The 19,288-nt window shown below is 43.1% G+C and overlaps 3 protein-coding genes across 16 annotated transcripts in view; all 3 read left to right on the forward strand.

Annotated features, from left to right (window-relative positions):
* Nucleotides 1–9,370, forward strand: part of LOC124043822 (plakophilin-4-like) — a 134,976-nt gene extending 125,606 nt beyond the window's left edge. For 5 of the 9 annotated variants that reach the window (XM_046362820.1, XM_046362823.1, XM_046362822.1 and 2 more), the window contains 9 exons: nucleotides 172–366; nucleotides 1,074–1,247; nucleotides 1,617–1,767; nucleotides 2,995–3,187; nucleotides 3,603–3,687; nucleotides 6,272–6,389; nucleotides 6,621–6,752; nucleotides 7,537–7,610; nucleotides 8,288–9,370. In XM_046362820.1, coding sequence (XP_046218776.1) covers nucleotides 172–366; nucleotides 1,074–1,247; nucleotides 1,617–1,767; nucleotides 2,995–3,187; nucleotides 3,603–3,687; nucleotides 6,272–6,389; nucleotides 6,621–6,752; nucleotides 7,537–7,610; nucleotides 8,288–8,542 — 1,377 coding nt within the window. In that variant the 3' untranslated portion in view covers nucleotides 8,543–9,370. The remainder of the gene's footprint in view (nucleotides 1–171; nucleotides 367–1,073; nucleotides 1,248–1,616; nucleotides 1,768–2,994; nucleotides 3,188–3,602; nucleotides 3,688–6,271; nucleotides 6,390–6,620; nucleotides 6,753–7,536; nucleotides 7,611–8,287) is intronic. The other 4 variants (XM_046362824.1, XM_046362826.1, XM_046362821.1 and 1 more) reach the window with 3 other exon arrangements.
* Nucleotides 9,371–10,031: 661 nt separating this feature from the next.
* Nucleotides 10,032–12,571, forward strand: LOC124042878 (death-associated protein-like 1-A). Its single transcript, XM_046361013.1, has 4 exons — nucleotides 10,032–10,327; nucleotides 11,429–11,528; nucleotides 11,725–11,788; nucleotides 12,019–12,571. Exons 1-4 carry the CDS (start codon nucleotides 10,261–10,263, stop codon nucleotides 12,142–12,144), a joined length of 357 nt encoding a protein of 118 aa, XP_046216969.1. The 5' UTR covers nucleotides 10,032–10,260; the 3' UTR covers nucleotides 12,145–12,571.
* A 2,205-nt stretch (nucleotides 12,572–14,776) lies between these two features.
* The window catches only part of LOC124043823 (protein TANC1-like), a 299,125-nt gene continuing 294,613 nt past the window's right edge, over nucleotides 14,777–19,288 (forward strand). For 4 of the 6 annotated variants that reach the window (XM_046362829.1, XM_046362833.1, XM_046362832.1 and 1 more), the window contains exon 1: nucleotides 14,777–14,875. The gene's annotated coding sequence lies outside the window, so the exon portion shown is untranslated. The remainder of the gene's footprint in view (nucleotides 14,876–19,288) is intronic. The other 2 variants (XM_046362831.1, XM_046362835.1) reach the window with 1 other exon arrangement.

Genomic DNA, 19,288 nt, shown 5'->3' on the forward strand with positions numbered 1-19,288 from the left:
TTCTTTCTCTATTCTCTCTCAAATTCAAAAAGGCTTTATTGGCATGGAAAGTGTTACTGCACACATTGCCAAAGTAGTCGTATAGAAACATATTAAATCAATGAAATAAATCAAATAACATTCAATGATTTAACAGGACTCCCCGCCTCTCCTCTCTCTCTCTCTCTCTAGATTGTGGAGAACTGTATTTGCACTCTGAGGAACCTGTCGTATCGCCTGGAGCTGGAGATGCCCCCGTCAAGGTTTCAGGGAGCCCAGGAGCTGGACGGTCTACTGGGCAGTGAGTCTCCCAGTAAGGACGTGGAATCCAGCTGCTGGGGCCGGAAGAAGAAGAAGAAGAAGAAAAAGGGCTCCCAGGAAGACCAGGTACGCTTGGGGAATAAGAACGCCGCTTAGGGTGTCGTTTGAGACTTGTGTAGTGCACCTTTTGACCAGCGCCCATAGACACAACTTCCATCTGAGTGGTGGAAATATCACTTAATAGGCCTCCAAAGTGAATGTTCACTCCAGGCGAGCTCAGAAATGTCACTTTCCAGGCTTTAATGTGAATGTTCACTCAAAATGTTTGTCAAACGTGTGTGTGTGTGTGTATGTATGTATTTATAGATGTATGTTCTTTTTAATTAACAGTAGTCTAGTAGCGAGTTGAGTCTACGTTCCACACCATCTGTTGTCTAACATGACGGAATCAGACGGAGTCTGCCTGTCATTCCAAATCATTTGGGATTGAGTCGTCGTATCGCTTGATCTCCACAACAGATGGCGTGGGACGTGGACTCAGTAGACCACTTCTGACCGACTTTGATTTTGGCGTGAACTATCCCTTTAACTCTTCTAGGAGCCCATATTCACAAAACATCTCAGAGCAGAAGTGCTGAATTAGGACCAGGTATCTCCTGTCCATATAACATTTTTAATTCTGATCTTAAAACAGGCTCAAGTGATCCTAGAGCAGCACTCCTACTCTGAGACACATACAGCCCCTGAGCTAAAGTGAACCTCAACACTGTACTCGGTCATCGTATATGGTCAACATTGTATTAGAACCTCTAGTCGTGATCATGTGTTCTCAGTGGGACGGAGTGGGCCCCATCCCTGGCTTCTCCAAGTCCCCCAAGGGGGCGGAGATGTTGTGGCACCCAGCCGTGGTAAAGCCCTACCTGACCATGCTGGCCGAGAGCTCCAACCCTGCCACTCTGGAGGGCTCAGCGGGCTCCTTACAGAACCTGTCTGCCGGGAACTGGAAGGTATATAGTACACACAGTGTGTCCTGAATGGCACCCTATTTCATATATATAGCGCTATATAGGGAATAGGGTGCCATTTTGGGACACAGTCAACACAGCACCCAGGAGAGGATATGACAGGAACACTGCTCTATTGAATGTTATTTTCCCCCTGTGTAACAGGTACGGTTTCTTAGATGTGTGAAGGCAACCCTTTTTAAATGGGAACTGTCAATTGTCGTTTATAGGTGAAGTCAATGTACGTTTTTAAGTCTTCTATGTGCTAATTGCTGCGAAACTCATTTCCTTCTTGGAAACTTGAAGTGTACACCTTTGGGTCGGGATGCGTTGTAGAGTTTAAACGTCCTCTCTCGGTCTTCTCTGTACTAGTTTGCGGCGTACATCCGTGCGGCGGTGCGCAAGGAGAAGGGTCTGCCCATCTTAGTGGAGCTGCTGAGGATGGACAACGACAGGGTGGTCTGCTCTGTGGCCACCGCCCTGAGGAACATGGCCCTGGACGTCAGGAACAAGGAGCTCATAGGTGAGGAGCGAACACGGGCTCTGTGAAGGGATGACCCGGGCCACGTTCCAGGCTGACTGCATTGCAGGTCTCTCAACACATGGATAGGTGTTTATCGAATCTTCTCACCACGACATATAATATAACAATTTGATCCCGACTGTGCAGTTGACGACGTGGCGCACAACAATTGGTTGTTCCAATGCATCTGCAATGTCGTAGGGGGAACGCAACCCACCAGTACAGTAGGCTATGTACATGTGCTACACAAGCACAGAGCAAATAAATAAAGACCAGCACTATATACTGGTTTACCTACATGTGCTATGCAGCATTACAGAGTATGAAAAAGGCAAGAGATGATAGGAAATTAGAGGTTCAAAATGAAGTAGAACTAGAAGAGTTGCGAGCGCTTGCTTACTTATCTAACTGCCCAGATCGCCGCACTTAAATTGCATCCCCAAATTCCTTCTTGTTTTTTGTGAAATCACCCCTTTTCAGGGAAACAGGCTGTTATGGGCTAGCTGCTATGGAAATAATGAGTTTGCGTTCCAGCGAGGCTGAGCCAGCAGAGCCTTTAGCCTGGGAGAGATCATGGGGGGAGAGGGGCGAGGGGCTGTGTGGAGAGGGTACTATGGAGGGATTTCTCTTCGGAGGGAGTCTCGGAGGGCAATGGTTTGTAGGATCTGTAGGTGTAGATCCTTGGGGGGGCTACTAGCACTATGGAACGACACATGGTTGGCTGTGGAAGTACAACCCAAGCTGAACTCATGTAGCATCCGCAATGTAAAAAGTACACTGTGTACTCTTACACGGCCCCAGAGAAAGGAATCTGCCGTACAAATATATTACGTAGGACACAAATCCAATGAATGTCTCTTTGTTTCCGTTTGTCTGTTTCTCTCTGTGGCGTTTTAGTTGAAGGTGTAGTTATCATTTTAGCAAAAAAAAAAATCAAATGTAACATAATGTATGTGAAGGTGAGGATGACAGCTAGAATCAGCTTATAAAGAAACCTTGCCATAATCTAGATGGTCAATTTATAACAGAAGTTGCAAGTACAGTACATACATAAGCAGTACTTTCTCCCTCCCTCCCTCCCTCCCCCTCCCTCCCTCCCTCCCTCCCTCCCTCCCTCCCTCCCTCCCTCCCTCCCTCCCCCTCCCTCCCTCCCTCCCTCCCTCCCTCCCTCCCTCCCTCCCTCCCTCCCTCCCTCCCTCCCTCCCTCCCTCCCTCCCTCCCTCCCAGGGAAGTATGCGATGAGGGACCTGGTGAACCGTCTCCCTGGGGGCGACACCACCCTGCTCTCTGACGAGACGGTGGCGGCCATCTGCTGCACCCTGCACGAGGTCACCAGCAAGAACATGGAGAACGCCAAGGCACTGGCCGACACGGGCGGCATCGAAAAGCTGTTCAACATCACTAAGGGCAGGGGAGAGAGGTAAGGGAAGGGGGGGGGGGAGGCTGCCTTCGGCTGCTTGTAAGACAGTCTGCATTGTGTCCTAAATGGCACCGGATTCTCTATATAGTGCATTACTTTTTATCAGAGTATTATGGGAAGGGTGAAAAAACATACAAGGAAGAGAGGGTCTGGTCAAACGTAGTGCATTATACTCTATGCGGAATAGGGTGTCATTTGGGATGCACATGGAGTGTCTAAGAAGAGGCATGCACATGGAGTGTCTAAGAAGAGAATGATCTAAGGCGAGATTCTCGAGGACGGTTGAGAGTAGACACGTTTTTCTATCACAGAGACATGCAATATGTCATGTATTTGCCACCGATTTCTAAGAGGCCCGTGGTCCTAAATTCTCAGTGGTAACGTGTCGTGACACGTGTCTCTCTGTCCCTAAAAGGTACTCCATGAAGGTGGTGAAAGCTGCCGCTCAGGTCCTCAACACACTCTGGCAGTACAGAGACCTGAGAACTATCTATAAGAAGGTAAGAGAAGGACCAGGGTTGGGATGAGGAGGCCACCTACAGTAGGGATACGTCTCAATGATCTCTCCTTCCTGCCAAAGTGTGCACATCAGACTGTTAAATAACCATCACTAACCAGCCTCTACCCAGTACCCTGCCCTGAACTTGGTCACTGTCACTATCCAGCTACCACCCGGTTACTGAACCCTGCACCTCAGAGGATGCTGCCCTGTGTACAGTTGAAGTCGGAAGTTTACATACACCTTAGCCAAATACATTTAAAATCTGTTTTTCACAATTCAGGAATTGTTTAATCCTAGTAAAAATTCCCTGTCTTAGGCAACTTAGGATCACCACTTTATTTTAAGACTGAAGTGTCAGAATAATAGTAGAGCGAATGATCTATTTCAGCTTTTATTTCTTTCATCACATTCCCAGTGGGTGAGAAGTTTACATACACTCAAGTAGTATTTGGTAGCATTGCCTTTAAATTGTTTAACTTGGGTCAAACATTTCAGGTAGCCTTCCACAAGCTTCCCACAATAAGTTGGGTGAATTTTGGCCCATTCCTCCTGACAGAGCTGGTGTAACCGTGTCAGCTTTGTGGGCCTCCTTGCTCACACACTTTCTTAGCTCTGCCCTCAAATTTTCTATAGGGTTGAGGTCAGGGCTATGTGATGGACACTCCAATACCTTGACTGACAACTTTGGAAGAATGTTGGGGTCATTGTCCATTTGGAAAACCATTTGCGACCAAGCTTGAACTTCCTGACTGATGTCTTGAGATGTTGCTTCAATATTTCCACACAATTTTCCTTCCTCATGACGCCATCTATTTTGTGAAGTGCATCCTGCAGCGAAGTACCCCACAACATGCTGCCATCCCCGTGTTTCAAAGTTGGGATGGTGCTTTTCGGTTTGCAAGCCCCCCCCCCTTTCCTTCAAACATAAGGATGGTCAAACAGTTCTATTTTTGTTTCATCAGACCAGAGGACATTTCTCCAAAAAGTACGATCTTTGTCCCCATGTGCAGTTGCAAACCTTAATCTGTGTTTTTTTATGGCGGTTTTGGAGCAGTGGCTTCTTCCTTGCTGAGTGGCCTTTTCAGGTTATGTCGATATAGGACTTTTGCACCTGTTTCCTCCAGCATCTTCACAAGGTTCTTTGCTGTTTTTCTGGGATTGATTTGCACTTTACTCACCAAAGCACGTTCATCTCTAGGAGACAGAATGCGTCTCCTTCCTGAGCGGTATGACGTCTGCATGGTCCCATGATGTTTATACTTGCGTACTATTGTTTGTACAGACGAACGTGGTACTTTCAGGCATTTGGAAATTGTTCCCAAGGATGAACCAGACTTGTGGGGGTATACAATTAGTTTTTCTGAGGTCTTTGCTGAATTATTTTGATTTTCCCATGATATCAAGCAAAGAGGCACTGAGTTTGAAGGTAGTCCTTGAAATACACCCACCGTCAATTAGCCTATCAGAAGCTTTTAAAGCCTTGTTCTAAAATTGATTACGTTAACATTTATCCTCATTAATCTACGCACAATACCCCATTTTGTTTTTTAAAATGTACTTTTTAAATAAATATTCAGACCTTTTACTCAGTACTTTGTTGAAGCACCTCTGGCAGCGATTACATCCTTGAGTGTTGAGTATGACGCTACAAGCTTGGCACACCTGTATTTGGAGGGTTTCTCATTCTTCTCTGCAGATCCTCAAGCTCTGTCAGGTTGGATGGGGAGTGTTGCTGCACAGCTATTTTCAGGTCGTTCCAGAGATGTTTGATTGGGTTCAAGTCTGGCTGGGCCACTCAAGGACATTCAGAGACTTGTCCTGAAGCCACTCCTGCGTTGTCTTGGCTGTGTGCTTAGCGTCATTGTCCTGTTGGAAGGTGAACCTTCACCCCAGTCTGAGGTCTTTAGCACTCTGGAGCAGGTTTTCATCAAGAATCTCTCTGTACTGCTCTGTTCATCTTTCCCTCGATCCTGACTAGTCTCCCAGTCCCTACTGCTGGAAATCATCCCCACAGCATGATGCTGCCACCATGCTTCACGTAGGGATGGTGCCAGGTTTCCTCCAGTTGGAATTCAGGCAAAAGCATTCAATCTTGGTTTCATCAGACCAGAGAATCTCGTTTCTCATGGTCTGAGAGTCCTTTAGGTGCCTTTTGGCAAACTCCAAGTGGGCTGTCAGGTGCCTTTTATTGAGAAGTGTCTTTCGTCTGACCACTCTCGTCTTAATATTTCTGTATTTCTTGATTCCATTCTTTTACTTTTAGATGTGTGTATTGTTGTGAATTATTAGATATTATTGCACTGTTGGAGCTAGGAACACAAGCAATTCACTACACCCACAATACCATCTGTTAAATATGTGAATGCAACCATTACATTTCTATTCGATTTGTTCACTTCCCTTCATTTAAAGGAATTTACTGGTGTAAGAAATATGGGTAAACTTCCATTAGCCCAATGCTTTTAGGTTTGTGGGATGTAGTGAAGGAGTGTACACCTGAGGAGAAAGGAAATATGATTGTGACGCACCCCAGGTCTCTGTGGCTCATACTAACACTGTTTCCTTTCTCTGCTGGTCTTCAGGACGGATGGAACCAACACCACTTCATTACGCCCGTGTCTACTCTAGAGCGCGACAGATTCAAGTCTCAGCCCACCCTCCCTACCAGCACCATACAGATGTCACCGGTCAACCAATCAGGTCAGCCTAGCTACGTAGACGATCATTCACCTAAGGCTACGTCCCAAATGGCAATCTATTCCCTAGGGGGCCTAGTGCACTACTTTTGACCAGGGCCCACAGGGCTCTTTTCAAAAGTAATGCACTAGATTGGAAATGAGGAGCCGTTGGGGACACAGCCCTAGATAAGGACACAAATGCGTTTCAATTCAACGTTTCGTTGTTTTGACCTCCATGTTGTGTTCTCCACAGCTGGCAGTGCAACCTCCTCTCCTGCAATGCTGGGAATCAAAGAACACCGTTCTGATTATCACAGGGCACAGTCAACTATGCAATTTTATAAAAACCAAGGGGACAACAATGTACATAAATACCAATATACAGGTAAACAATGAGCATAGAGAATTATCACACAAAAATCGGCCATAAAAACACCGCGTATCGGTTGAGATGTTGGAATTTGATTGAAAACTTGTCAGCCATGTGCACCAGACCGTGATCAAAGTATCCCCTAGGGCCTTTCTGCCTCTATGTAGGGCGTAATCCATCTCACCACTCCCAGGAATCCCATTCCATGCCCCCTCTCCCCTAGCACTCCCCTAGATCTCCCCTAGCTCTCCGCTAGCTATCCCCTACCTCCCCGTTTCTTATCATCCTTATTGGGAGCTGGAGGCTCTTAGACGGTCGGTAGTTCAAAAGAGCACTTGAGCCTCTTTGTTGCGTTTAAGTGGGTCTGCTGAGCAATATAGTGGCTGGTCCGCCTGCATTGTGAGCAACTCGGCTCAGCAGCCACTACAAAGCGGCCATTGTTAGTTGCCCTGAGGAAGAGTAGCGCTACTTCCCAAATGGCACCCTGTTCCCTATATAGTGCACTACTTTTGACCAGAGCCCTGGTCTAGAGTAGTGCACTATATATGGAAAAGGGGTGCCATTTGGGAAGTAGCCCTACTCTTCCTCAGGGCAACTAACAATGGCCGCTGCCAGATGGAGGGCCCTCAATGGGGTGCTGAGACGGCAGAGTAAACGGAGCTGGGGAAGCTGCAGCCTCCCTGCCTAACCTTCTGCCTGGCTACCCAGCAACACTCCCTGGAGTAATATTGCACGGTAACAATGTTTCTGTTCATGGCAATTTTTAGTTATACCATTATCTTGTAAATTTCTCTTCCAGGGTCTGGAAAGCCGTCACCATATTATGTCGGGTCCTACTCCTCACCGACAAGAGAGGACCCCAGAAGAGCACAGGTAAATTCAATACAGACTCTAAATCAATCCCTTCTGGTCGAACATCCCTTTCAACTTGGCCGGTGCAGGCGGCTGGTTCGCTCCACTACACTAATGGAAGGAGACTGACACATATTACAGTGTGGGTGAATGAGAGAGTTGGGAGACGTCCAACACATCAGTCATTGTGTGAGCGAGAGTGAATGTGACTGTTGTAATAGGGATGGGCTGGGCGGCAGTGGGTGCATCTCAGGCGCCTGTCACAGTGTGGACGTGCCCCTGTGTGCCCACTCGGATAACACCCAAGAGGAGGGATCTTTGTGCCCTCCTCTCCTCCCTCTACCCGTCTCTGACTAGACAGGAAATAGACGGTCAGGATATTACACCCAAAGGAGGCTAGTGAAGGAAGGATGTCTCATAATAACGGCTGTGACGTTTGATAACATTCCATTCATTATTTTCCGGCCATTACTTGGAGCCTGTCCTCCGATTTTAAAGAGCCACCGGCCACCACTCATTACAACCAACTTTGTTCAGCTAGACAGCCACACAGCGTGAATTTTGATACACAAAGTTGTAATACGTTTGAATCAACAAACTATTTCTCATCCTTTTCTCCCATCGGACAGTTGAAAGTAGATATTTTCCTGTATTTGACATAGACCAATCTGATTGTGTTGCTTCTCTTGTCTCCACAGCAGCAGATGTACTACACTGAGGAGCCGAGCAGGCGGAACTACGACACCTACAGAATGTACTTGCAGTCTCCACACGGCTACGATGACCCCTACGTGGAGGAAGTGGTCAGCTTCCCCCCCACGGCAGACTACAGCTCTAAGTCGCACGGTCACGGACTCAAATCCACCACGAACTACGTGGACTTTTACTCCACCACCCGGAGGCCTTCCTACAGGGCGGATCAGTACCCAGGTTCGCCAGATTCCTGGGTATAGGGACTCCATCTTGGAATCCCCGACAGAAGAACTCTTCCATGAACTTTTACTTGTGTGTTTGTTTTTGAAAATGTGGATCTGAATGTGGAGATCGACGCGATGGCAGATGGAGAAATGGAATGTTAACCAAAGAAAGAAGGAAACCAAGGAATGTGTTTATTTTTTAAAGGAGAGCAGTGGGTGTGTTCGGGGCGGGCGGCACTGGACATTATCGTGAGTGGTGTCCTGCTCCGTCTAGATGTTACTTTTTCTTTTGGAAACCTGTAGCTGTGGTAGCATGGTGAAGGTGTGGGTTATGTGACGAAAGGTTTGCGGTAAAGAGTCAGAAGGGGGAATGTGTATGTTCGTAGGCAAAAATGGATCATGAACTCATATCTGTAAAAAAAAATGTGTTGTAACCTAAAGATGTTAGTTTGTACAGAGGGATCAAATTGTATTTGTTCTTAATGTTGAGATTGTGTATGCCATGGAGTCTTGTACATTTCCTTCATTTTATTGTAAATACAGAAAAAATGCCACCTGGTTTACGTTCATCAGCACTGGTAAAAGAGGTGTGCCATGTCAAATCTATATTATAGATCTATAAATATATGAAGAAATAAAGGGATGGGGGAAAAGATGGCATCATAACACAAACATGCAACAATAATAAAAGTTCACTTTTGTTTTTTAAATGAATTGTGTAATTGCAGACATTTTTGTGACTTTGAAAGATATTTTCTTTATTTTTCCATTCTCTGTCTTGGATCTTTCATCGATAGTTCGCTGACATTTTCTGTGCACAACAATCAGAAATAAATGTGAACATTTGGTCCATGAAGAGCTCTACAACTCCTCCCTATGCTTCTTCATCATCTCCTCTTTGCATACATCCAATTATTTCAGTAGAAAAAGAAGACAACGAAACATCCCTAATAAAATGGCACCCTATTCTTTACATAGGTCTCTGGTCAAATGTAGTGCAATATGGGCCTTTGTCAAAAGTAGTGCACTATATAAAGAATAGGGTGACATTTGGGACAAACACCAACATGATAGAATGACCAGACACTCACATTTTCTTCGTCATATTTCACAAACAGACTAAAGACTTTTCCAGATACACTTATGAAAGTTGTTAGAAGTGACAAAAAGACAGATAGTGGAGGCATCGTTTTTTTTCAGGACATCAAGTTTTATTTTCAAGATGTTTTAAACAAATTATTACATAAATATCACGCATATATCACTAAGATAAATGAGAGATGAGTTTATGAAAATATCTCTAGCCCCTCTCTGTACGCTTGGTCCTTCGTAATGTACAGATCTTTAAAAAGTCAGATAGTGATGTGTAAATTCACACTACCATCACCATATTGCTTACATCTATTCCGTTGAAATTCAGATCTGAAAACAAAAGGGGCGTGGCTGGAGGTTGTTTTTGAACGAGGCAATGGTGTTGAATAAATGACACAATTGGTAGATAAGAAGTAGGATTGGATCATGAACATCCTCAATGAGCACCATGCACACGAATGCGCCGATCTATACACTGAATGGATAGAACATGCAAGTTGTTGAAACTGTTCACTCAATATTTCTGGTTCACTCATGTGGAATGCTGCAGCCTCATGCTGCTGATGCTCGCTTCCTGCGTAAACTAAATCATTTGCCTTTCAGCAGTATAAAGTGGGCGTTGTAGTACTTTGTGTGCTGTTATTGTTGTTCAGAAGTCGAGAATGGTGCAACTATCTAAATCTGGAGTGAGAGAGAGTCCTGAATTGAAGGCTGGCCATCCTCCAGCAGGTATGGTGGTGACTTGTTCATATTAATTCGTAGTTTGCATCAAGTTGTGCATATTTTCTTTGTCCAAAAATGTGTTCGATGTAATGTCTGGTTTGCTATTTTGAGGTGGTAAGTGTGGTTTACAGTGCATTTACAATATAGGCCTGATCTTGTTGTCGCATGCAAACATTGTTACAATCTTGTAAAAACACTGTTTGTCGACAATGTTGGAACGCACGCTCAAACCTCAAGTGCGTAGGTGGTAAACGAGTTACAACTAAAGTAGTTCTAAATGCCCCCATTTCTGCTACTATGATGTTTTTTTCCCGTTACGATGCGTGATGAAAATTGCATCGGTGCATAGCTTATTGTGCAAACATGGTACATTCTGTGCTTTAAGCTGCACCCAAGGGACAGGCCAACACTGTCCATATAGTTAAGTGAATATCCCCTGCAGATTTGTGCTTATGTATGGGGATTTTGAGTCCAAATAATCCCACTCAAACTATTATTAAAATGCTAATTGACGGAAGTTTGCATGTCCACATATCTTTGGTTTTTGGACCTGGCCCACGAGATGCCTATTGCATACTGGTGTGACGTGCAGATTTCCCAGAAAATACATTCTGGGGCCATAGGTGTCTCTGCGTAGGAGTGATTTTTGGATCAGTTTTGCCCTGCTTGATACCGGTCCCTCAGATTCTTTGCACAGTACAAATGTAATTATTTCTGAGTTGCACGTTGTCTGGGGTTATTCTAGAACATCAAAGCCTTTTTGCTTTGACAGGATGTGGGTAAAGTAGACTCTTTTGATTAAACCTGCCTATAGCAAGTCAGAGGTAAAGAAGCAACAATGCTGAACTCTCTTCTCACGGCCAACTTTCTTCTTCCAACACTGACACTCCGAAAGTCTCATTGTATAATGGCAGAATTCCAAGACATTATAACCTGAAGTTGTTTAGTTTTGTCTTACAGTAACTCTGAATAGTTTTAACTCCTTCATGACCAAGTTCAGGAAGTTGTATAACTTTCCAAATGGCATTAAATTCTGGATTTGCAAAGAATGAGTATGTCATTAATATATTTTCACCTATTTTAAACGGATCCACTCTGGCACCACAGTGAAGGCTGGGGGGAAACGAGTGGTCAAGAAAAGCTGTGAGGAGAGTCATGCCACCCACCATGTGAACCCAGAGAGGGAACACAAAGTTCCCAAACCCAGGTACAGTTCAGTTAGCCCCTCCCTGTTTTAGTCTTTTATTCTATTTGGTGCCAAATGACAATGACCCAATACTCCCAAATACAGGGTCTCCTCATTTACAGAGCTCGGATTGTGCTCAAATGTTTTTAACATTGAGAGCGCGTCAGGAAAACCCTTAAATGCAATGTTTGTCGTTAAACATGTAATGCTGTTCTAGATCTGCAGCCACCTCCAGCAGAATGCAGCAAATCAGTGTCTTGATGTCAGGAACACTTGATAAGGTAAGGATATCTGACTTATAATGATGGCTGCATCAGTCCCACAAGGGTTGGCCAAAAAACAGGTTTATATGGGTGGTGGGGGCTGGTGTGTGTGTGTCTTCATTCGTAATGATCATGCAAGTCTAAACACTTTACTCGTAGCCTAGCTTCTTCAGATTGGCATAGTAAAATGGTCTCCTCTGGATTGCTTGGTAAAGCCATGATTTTATAAGATGTCCTCATTGTTTCAGTTGGGACATGACTTTCCAGAGACCCCAGTAAGTGTGAAACACAGCAGACTCAGACCTGCTATGGAGAAGGCACACTCGCCAGCTTTCAAGTCCAGCTTCTGCATCCAGCAACCCAAAAAGTTCTGAAGCAGCGTGTTGAAGTTGCCCGAGGGGAAACGGGAAGTCGTCTGTGAAAGGACCAACAGGATGTGTTAGTTATATGCATGAGGGGACCGACACGAGATACCAGAAAATACTTTAATGTTTAACTTTCTTGATTTAATCTAGAATCAATTTGGCTTTTAATTAGTTGCAATATGTGTCTTTGCTACTTTTAGGTGAGAAAGTGGCGCTTTGCAGGGATATGGTGGGTTTTCAGCTTATTCCAAACCAGCACTTACTGTGCCTTAAAAAAATGTATGAATGAGACATCCTGTGAACTAAAGGCACACATGGTGGGCATTTTTGAAATGGTATGTTGCGTAAGTGGGTAAAAGCTTGATGACTGACTTTTGTCATTGAATGTTTTCATAGTGAGAAGCTTGAATAAAAAACAAAACTGCATGGCATTAAACATTTTGTCCTTTGTTTTTTATGGTTACTTCTAGATTCACATGATTAAATAAAATGCAATTAATGAATTGTTCAGTTGAAAGTGTTGCTTTTTCATACTGCAAATTTTGTAATGACCAGAGGGTGGCGACAACTAACTCCCGTTAGCTTGAAGGAGATGGAATTTTTTGTTGTTGCTTTTTAAAAAGTTTATCATGGATGTTTAACACCTAGGAAAACCAGGGTCTTTGAGTCCATTTCCCCTGTCATTTTGAGGTATTTTCTGACTTGCGTGTCTATTATATTGATGGGAACTGCTCTTCCACATGCATATTGTACATCACTATCTATACCATTTCATAATTATAGTACTATGCAGTATTTCCTGAGATTGAAACGTACTGTGGCATGTCTCAGTACGTCTCTGCCAGCAGTATGCCAGTGTCCTGGTGTTTCCACAGAAACTAACCCACAGCAGAGTGTCTTTGAACTCTGCCTCTGGGGGGGGGTTCTCTGCATGTGTCGACATCTCTTATAGAGCCCTCACAAAAGATCCCCTGTGAGGATGAACCCAGCCAAGTGCTGAATTGAGTGAGTACTTCTGCCAGAGCCAACAGTATCTGGGGACACTTTGTCTGACAAGTGCCCCACTCATCACAAATGTGTATTTTTTGGGGTTCACTGTTCAAGCTCTTATCTTATTTCATCTTTTGTTGCCTGTCTTTGTGGCAAAGAAGTCAGTGCCAGTAAAAGCCTTTTATGGCACACTGGGAAATACTAGGCCATACTAACCTGCTATTTTGCAAGATGGCGGTAGCCAGTAGTAGCATAACGCAGGAAACTAATGTTTTACAACAATTGGCAGTCTTCGCCGGATTCTATTCCAGCAGCTGGTGAGGTTGGACAGAATATGCGAAGGCACTCGCTTTGTTCTCTCCTTCAGCCTATGAGGCTTTTTGATCCGTTGGGATTCAGGCTAGTTACCTGTGCGTTCATAACAAGGAAACTGGAGGATAGATATCATATAACATTGAGATACCATGCAGACCTAAAGCTCTGTGGTGCTCAATCTTCACTCAAGCCTTTGGTACCATCTGTGTATGTAATTCTGAGGCCTCAGTCTCTAGCTGATGGATGGAGTGGTTGGTGGTCTGCTGAGCTGCAGACAGACTGTGCATTTCCCTGGCAATGACTTCCCAGCCATCTGACAGGGTTGATTGCTTCTATGACATCTGCTGTACTGCTGAGAAAACACGAGTCCAACAATAACCCTGCCTCACACAGGGGAGGAGGAGTTGAGGAGAGATGTAACCAAAATGTGTGCTGTTTCTTAATCATATTCTGTTATGTTTTAATAAAACATTTCTGTTCTATAAAATAATTATAGGAATGACATTGTTATAAACAATATGAAAATCAATGCCTAATATAACTTCTAGTATCCGTTGTGGTGTACAGGCTACTTCTGTGGTTGTTTGTCCTTGTATATTCTACTTAAGTTTTTACACCAGGATGAGCCACGTGTATGGGTGTGATAAGGAAGTGGGAATAAAATGTTGTGTTTGTATTTAACAAGGCAAGTCCATTAAGAACAAATGATTATTTACAATAATCCTGCTGGGCCAATTATGCACTGCCCTATGGGACTTCCAATCACAGCCGGATGTGATGGAGCCTGGATTCGAACCAGGGTGTCTGTAGTGACGCTTCTTGCACTGAGATGCAGTGCATTAGACTAATGTGCCACTCGGGAGCTTCAAAATAAAAAAAATGTTTTAAAAGTTGCACATTTTAATTTTATTTCAGACCGGTCACTTCCGTCCTGAAAATTGAAAATACTTGAAAAGACAGTTGATTGAGATAGCAGTTTGTGCCTCACGGTGTCGCCATACACCTGACTATAATGGTATAAAAAGCAAGCCTAAAGCACTTGTAATTTACTTCACATTAAATATCACTCAATGAAACACTAATCCAGCAATCTTCGTTCAGCAAGTCATTTTACACCACATCAAATACGTTTCGCAAATGTAGAATAAACGTAACAACAACAAAACAACAGCAAAGGCCTTTGTTAATGCGCATCACTACTGTACTTTGATTAAATACGATTATGCACTTTAGGCATGCACTATGCATGGTGGTCTGCATGGTTACCAGTACCGTGCACTGCAGTCGATGCGCAGTTGCGCGCACGACCAAGGTTATAAATGACCTCATGGAGAGAGGGAGGAGCTCGCGCAGTACCTTTGGTCCATCAGAGGATTCATGTGGAGTTAAGCCGTTGGAAAACTTTTCCTACTGAGATATCCATGACATTTCCCAGGTAAATATTTTGACTCAAGTTCAGTGTGTTCGTCTTTAGAGAAACTATCAAGTACAGCTTGGACTGTGTTTAGTTAGGTTTGAGGAGAGAAAGTAGACTAACTTAGCGAGCTATTAGGGGAGTTTAGTTTCGGCTTTTCTCAGGCTGTCTAGTGGAGGAAGAGTTAGCAAGGAGGATGAATACATTGGAAACGTGTTTGACTGGAAGCGCTGTGAGTTCACATCGAAGAAAGAAACAGAGCGTTAAATAAACATGTCTATTGCTATTATGCGGGAAGTGTGTTTAATAGTGAGCGATAGGGCCTCACTTTAAAATAAATTATTTGTTGAGCAAAGTGTGAGGGGGGGGGGTTCTTGTGAAAGTGCGCTCGTTGACAGCTCGAGCTTTAAGTCAATCTGTTAAGTCTTAACTAAAATCTTTAGACATTTCTATTGAGTCCAACCATAGGTTCAAAAACGTTAGCTGTGCAACTTGTCAGATTTTGTCGCTGTTATCAGGCCACTTGCTGAACTAAATCCTGTTGGCCTTATTTGATTTTATAGTCTCGCGCTGAAATTGCCGCTCATTTTGGCGTGCTTGGGAAATGTGTAAACTGTCAGCAATGCATTCCTACAAGAGACAAAAAAACAACAACAGCTGTTGGCTTTGATACTACTAGGAATAACATGGTAATGGTATAGTAACACGTTAGTTACACACAACGAAAACCATTATTTGACCAGATACCAATTCATTTAAGTACAGTATAGACGAATTATATATTTTTTTAATGTAAAACACCACACACTGTGTGCCATAGTAACTAGAATAACAGGTATCCCACCCCTTTTTAACCCTATCCTCAAAACCTTCCATTTTACCATACTGTTCTTGTGTTGTTACACCTCTATAATAAAACCAAGTAGGTGTATGTGGTGTATTCCCGTGTTTATTGTGAGAAACTAACTTGTTACCATACCATTAACAATGCTATTGCACTTCATTATATTCTGTAATGTTAAGTGCTAAAATGATATCCTGTTTTTAATGGATCAGAAATAGTTTATTACATAGTAATGTGGTCTTGTTTGATGCTTGAAATGTATATGAGGTGGTGGTTTTGAAGTCAAGACTAGAGGTCGACCAATTATGATTTTTCAACACCAATACTGATTATTGGAGGACCAAAAAGCTGAATAAAACACAAGACCCCTTTTGCAAACAGGAGATACATTTTCTGTTTGAAACAAACAGAAACCCCATCCCACTCAACTTCAAGCCTATGGAGGGTGGACTGACAACTAGAGGTTGACCGATTATGATTATTGGAGGATAAAAAAAAGCAGATCCGCCGATTTTTTGAATGTATTTGTAATAATGACAATTACAACAATAGTGAATTAACACTTTTATTTTAACTTAATATAATACATCAATAAAATCAATTTAGCCTCAAGTAAATAATGAAAGATGTTCAATTTGGTTTAAATAATGCAAAAACAAAGTGTTGGAGAAGAAAGTAAAAGTGCAATATGTGCTATGTAAGAAAGCTAACGTTTCAGTTCCTTGCTCAGAACATGAGAACATATGAAAGCTGGTGGTTCCTTTTAACACGAGTCTTCAATATTCCCAGGTAAGACATTTTTAGGTTGTAGTTGTTATAGGAATTATAGGACTATTTCCCTCTATACCATTTTGTATTTCATTAACCTTTGATTATTGGATGTTCTTATTGGCACTTTAGTATTGCCAGTGTAAAAGTATAGCTTCCGTCCCTCTCCTCGCTCCTCCCTGGGCTCGAACCAGCAACACAACGACAATTAGCGTGCGCTCACTAGCTAGCCATTTCACTTCGGTTACAAGAGCCTCATCTCGGGAGTTGATAAAATTGAATTCATAAACAGCACAATGCTTGACGCACTACGAAGAGCTGCTGGCAAAATGCACGCAAGTGCTGTTTGAATAAATGTTTACGCGCCTGCTTCTGCCTACCACCGCTAAATCAGATACTTAGAAACTTGTATGCTTGTATGCTCAGTCAGATTATATGCAACGCAGGAAACGCTAGATAATATCTAGTAATATCATCAACCATGTGTAGTTCACTAGTGATTATGATTGATTGTTCTTTATAAGATATGTTTAATGCTAGCTAGCAACTTACCTTGGCTTACTGCATTTGCGTAACAGGCAGTCTCCTTGTGGAGTGCAACGAGAGAGAGGCAGGTCGTTATTGCGTTGGACTAGTTAACTGTAAGGTTGCAAGATTGGATCCCCCGAACTGACAAGATGAAAATCTGTCGTTCTGCACCTGAACGAGGCAGTTAAGCCACGGTTCCTAGGCCGTCATTGAAAATAAGAATATGTTCTTAACGGACTTGCCTAGTTAAATAAAGGTATAAAAATAATAATAATAAAAAAATCGGCAAATCGGCGCCCAAAAATACAGATTTCCGATTGTTATGAAAACTTGAAATCAGCCATAATTAATCGGCCATTCCGATTAATCGGTCGACCTCTAGTCAAGACCCAACCCATATGCAGTATACTTGCTCACCCTTGGTTTGAGTCATGTTGAAGTAAGTTTGTTCTGTGTTTACATAAGACACTTCCTTGCTTTTTGGAACTCATGTAAACCTCAGATGCTTCAAAAAGTTATTGTAGTTCTTTCTGAAACGTTCTTCATACTGAAAGGTCCGTTTCCATTTTGATGAAATGGGGCAGATTAATTGAATGAACATAGCATGTCCTCACTGAACTTTGTGATGGTAGGCTACCTGGAAAGTGCTTTGAGTCTGACACAAAGTTCAGATGAATTCAAACCATTTGGTTGTTGTGACCTTCTTAGTCACTACAGTTCAGTTGTCCTTACATATGATAAGATAAAAGTTTGTCTCTTCTCTATGAAACATTTCTATATCCATAACCTTCAGAGTTAGCCTATTATCCATTTCACAATCATGACATCAAAGCTTAAAAATATTTCCAGCTCCACAACAGGTGACAGACTGCAGCTGACAGGTGCTTGCTTGTGATGACTGGACGGAAGTGTGCACTGTCATAATAGTTTATCTGAAGAAAACTAATGTTATAAGTTATTTGCAAAGTTACTGTATGTAGCCTTTAAAGTGCCGAGGAGGTCTGTAGTCACAGTAGAGAACCTGGTTCCCATGGTTCATAGCCAGTTGCCCAGTAACAGGTGCTGGAACCAAGGAGACAATTTGGGGGTGAGGAGACAGTCAATGGAGCCACTGACCTGACAGTGTTCAGGCCAGGATGTCCAAACACTGTCCACATTATGTAGCAAATTATTCTACCACATTATGTGGCACATTATTCCAGTAAGAAGCAGCAATATTGAATGTCTACTGACATGAAGAGTTTAATTGGGTTTAAACGACCCTCATTACCAGAAAATTGTTCACCAGAATTGTTTTGTGTCGCAAAAACAGGGAAAGTGTGTGCTGTTTGTTTTCAGAGCTCTCCGTGTGAGTTGGTTTTGTAAAATTAAATGTTATTGGAAGGATTCTTCGTGAACCTGGTTGTGCTCTAATGCCGGTGTAAAGCTATGGGTTGACACTAGGGCTGTGATGGTCATGGAATTTTGGTTGACGGTCAGCCAAATGACCGCAGTCTCCATAATAACTGTTAGAATAGCACATTTTCTCCTCTCAATGCGAGTGTACCCATGAGTTTACCAGTTAAAATACCAGGGTTGCAGGTTCCAAGCCAGTTCTATTCATTCTATTTCTATATGTGCTGCTGCTGCATTGTGGGGGGTGTTGCCTAGGCAACCGAAGACTTGTTTGCTACAACACCTTGCTTGTTTCAGCAAGGAGCAACAAAGTTTCATCAAGGTGAGAAGCATCCATGTTACTGCAGAAACAGACTCAAATCAAATCAAATCTTATTGGTCACGTACACATGGTTAGCAGATGTTATTGTGAGTGTAGTGAAATGCTTGAGCCTATATATTTATAAGAATGTATAAATATATGGATGAGCAATTTCAAAGTGGCATAGGCTAAGATGCAATAGATAGTATAGAATACAGTATAAACTGTACATATGAGATGAGTAATGCAAGATATGTAAACATTGTTAAAGTGGCATTATTAAAGTGACTAGTGTTCCATTTATTAAAGTGGCCAATGATTTTAAGTCTGTATATACGTAGCAGCCTCTCTGTGCTGGTGATGGCTGTTTAATGGTCTGATGGCCTTGAGATAGAAGCCGCAGTCTCTTGGTCCCAGCTTTGATGCACCTGTACTGACCTCGCCATCTAGATGATAGCGGTGTGAACAGGCATTGGCTCGGATGGTTGTTGTCCTTGATGATCTTTTTGGCCTTCCGGTGACATCAGGTGCTGTAGGTGTCCTGGAGGGCAGGTACAGATGATGCGTTGTGCAGACTGCAACACCTCTGGAGAGCCCT

This window comes from Oncorhynchus gorbuscha, linkage group LG09, assembly GCF_021184085.1.
Source record: "Oncorhynchus gorbuscha isolate QuinsamMale2020 ecotype Even-year linkage group LG09, OgorEven_v1.0, whole genome shotgun sequence".
Lineage (NCBI taxonomy): Eukaryota > Metazoa > Chordata > Actinopteri > Salmoniformes > Salmonidae > Oncorhynchus > Oncorhynchus gorbuscha.

Coding starts and splice junctions, on each gene's coding strand:
- LOC124042878 (XM_046361013.1), top strand. CDS start 10,261: ATGGTGCAACTATCTAAATCTGGAGTGAGAGAGAGTCCTGAATTGAAG. Junction 10,328..11,428: donor GGCTGGCCATCCTCCAGCAG/GTATGGTGGTGA, acceptor CTGGCACCACAG/TGAAGGCTGGGGGGAAACGA. Junction 11,789..12,018: donor TGTCAGGAACACTTGATAAG/GTAAGGATATCT, acceptor TCATTGTTTCAG/TTGGGACATGACTTTCCAGA.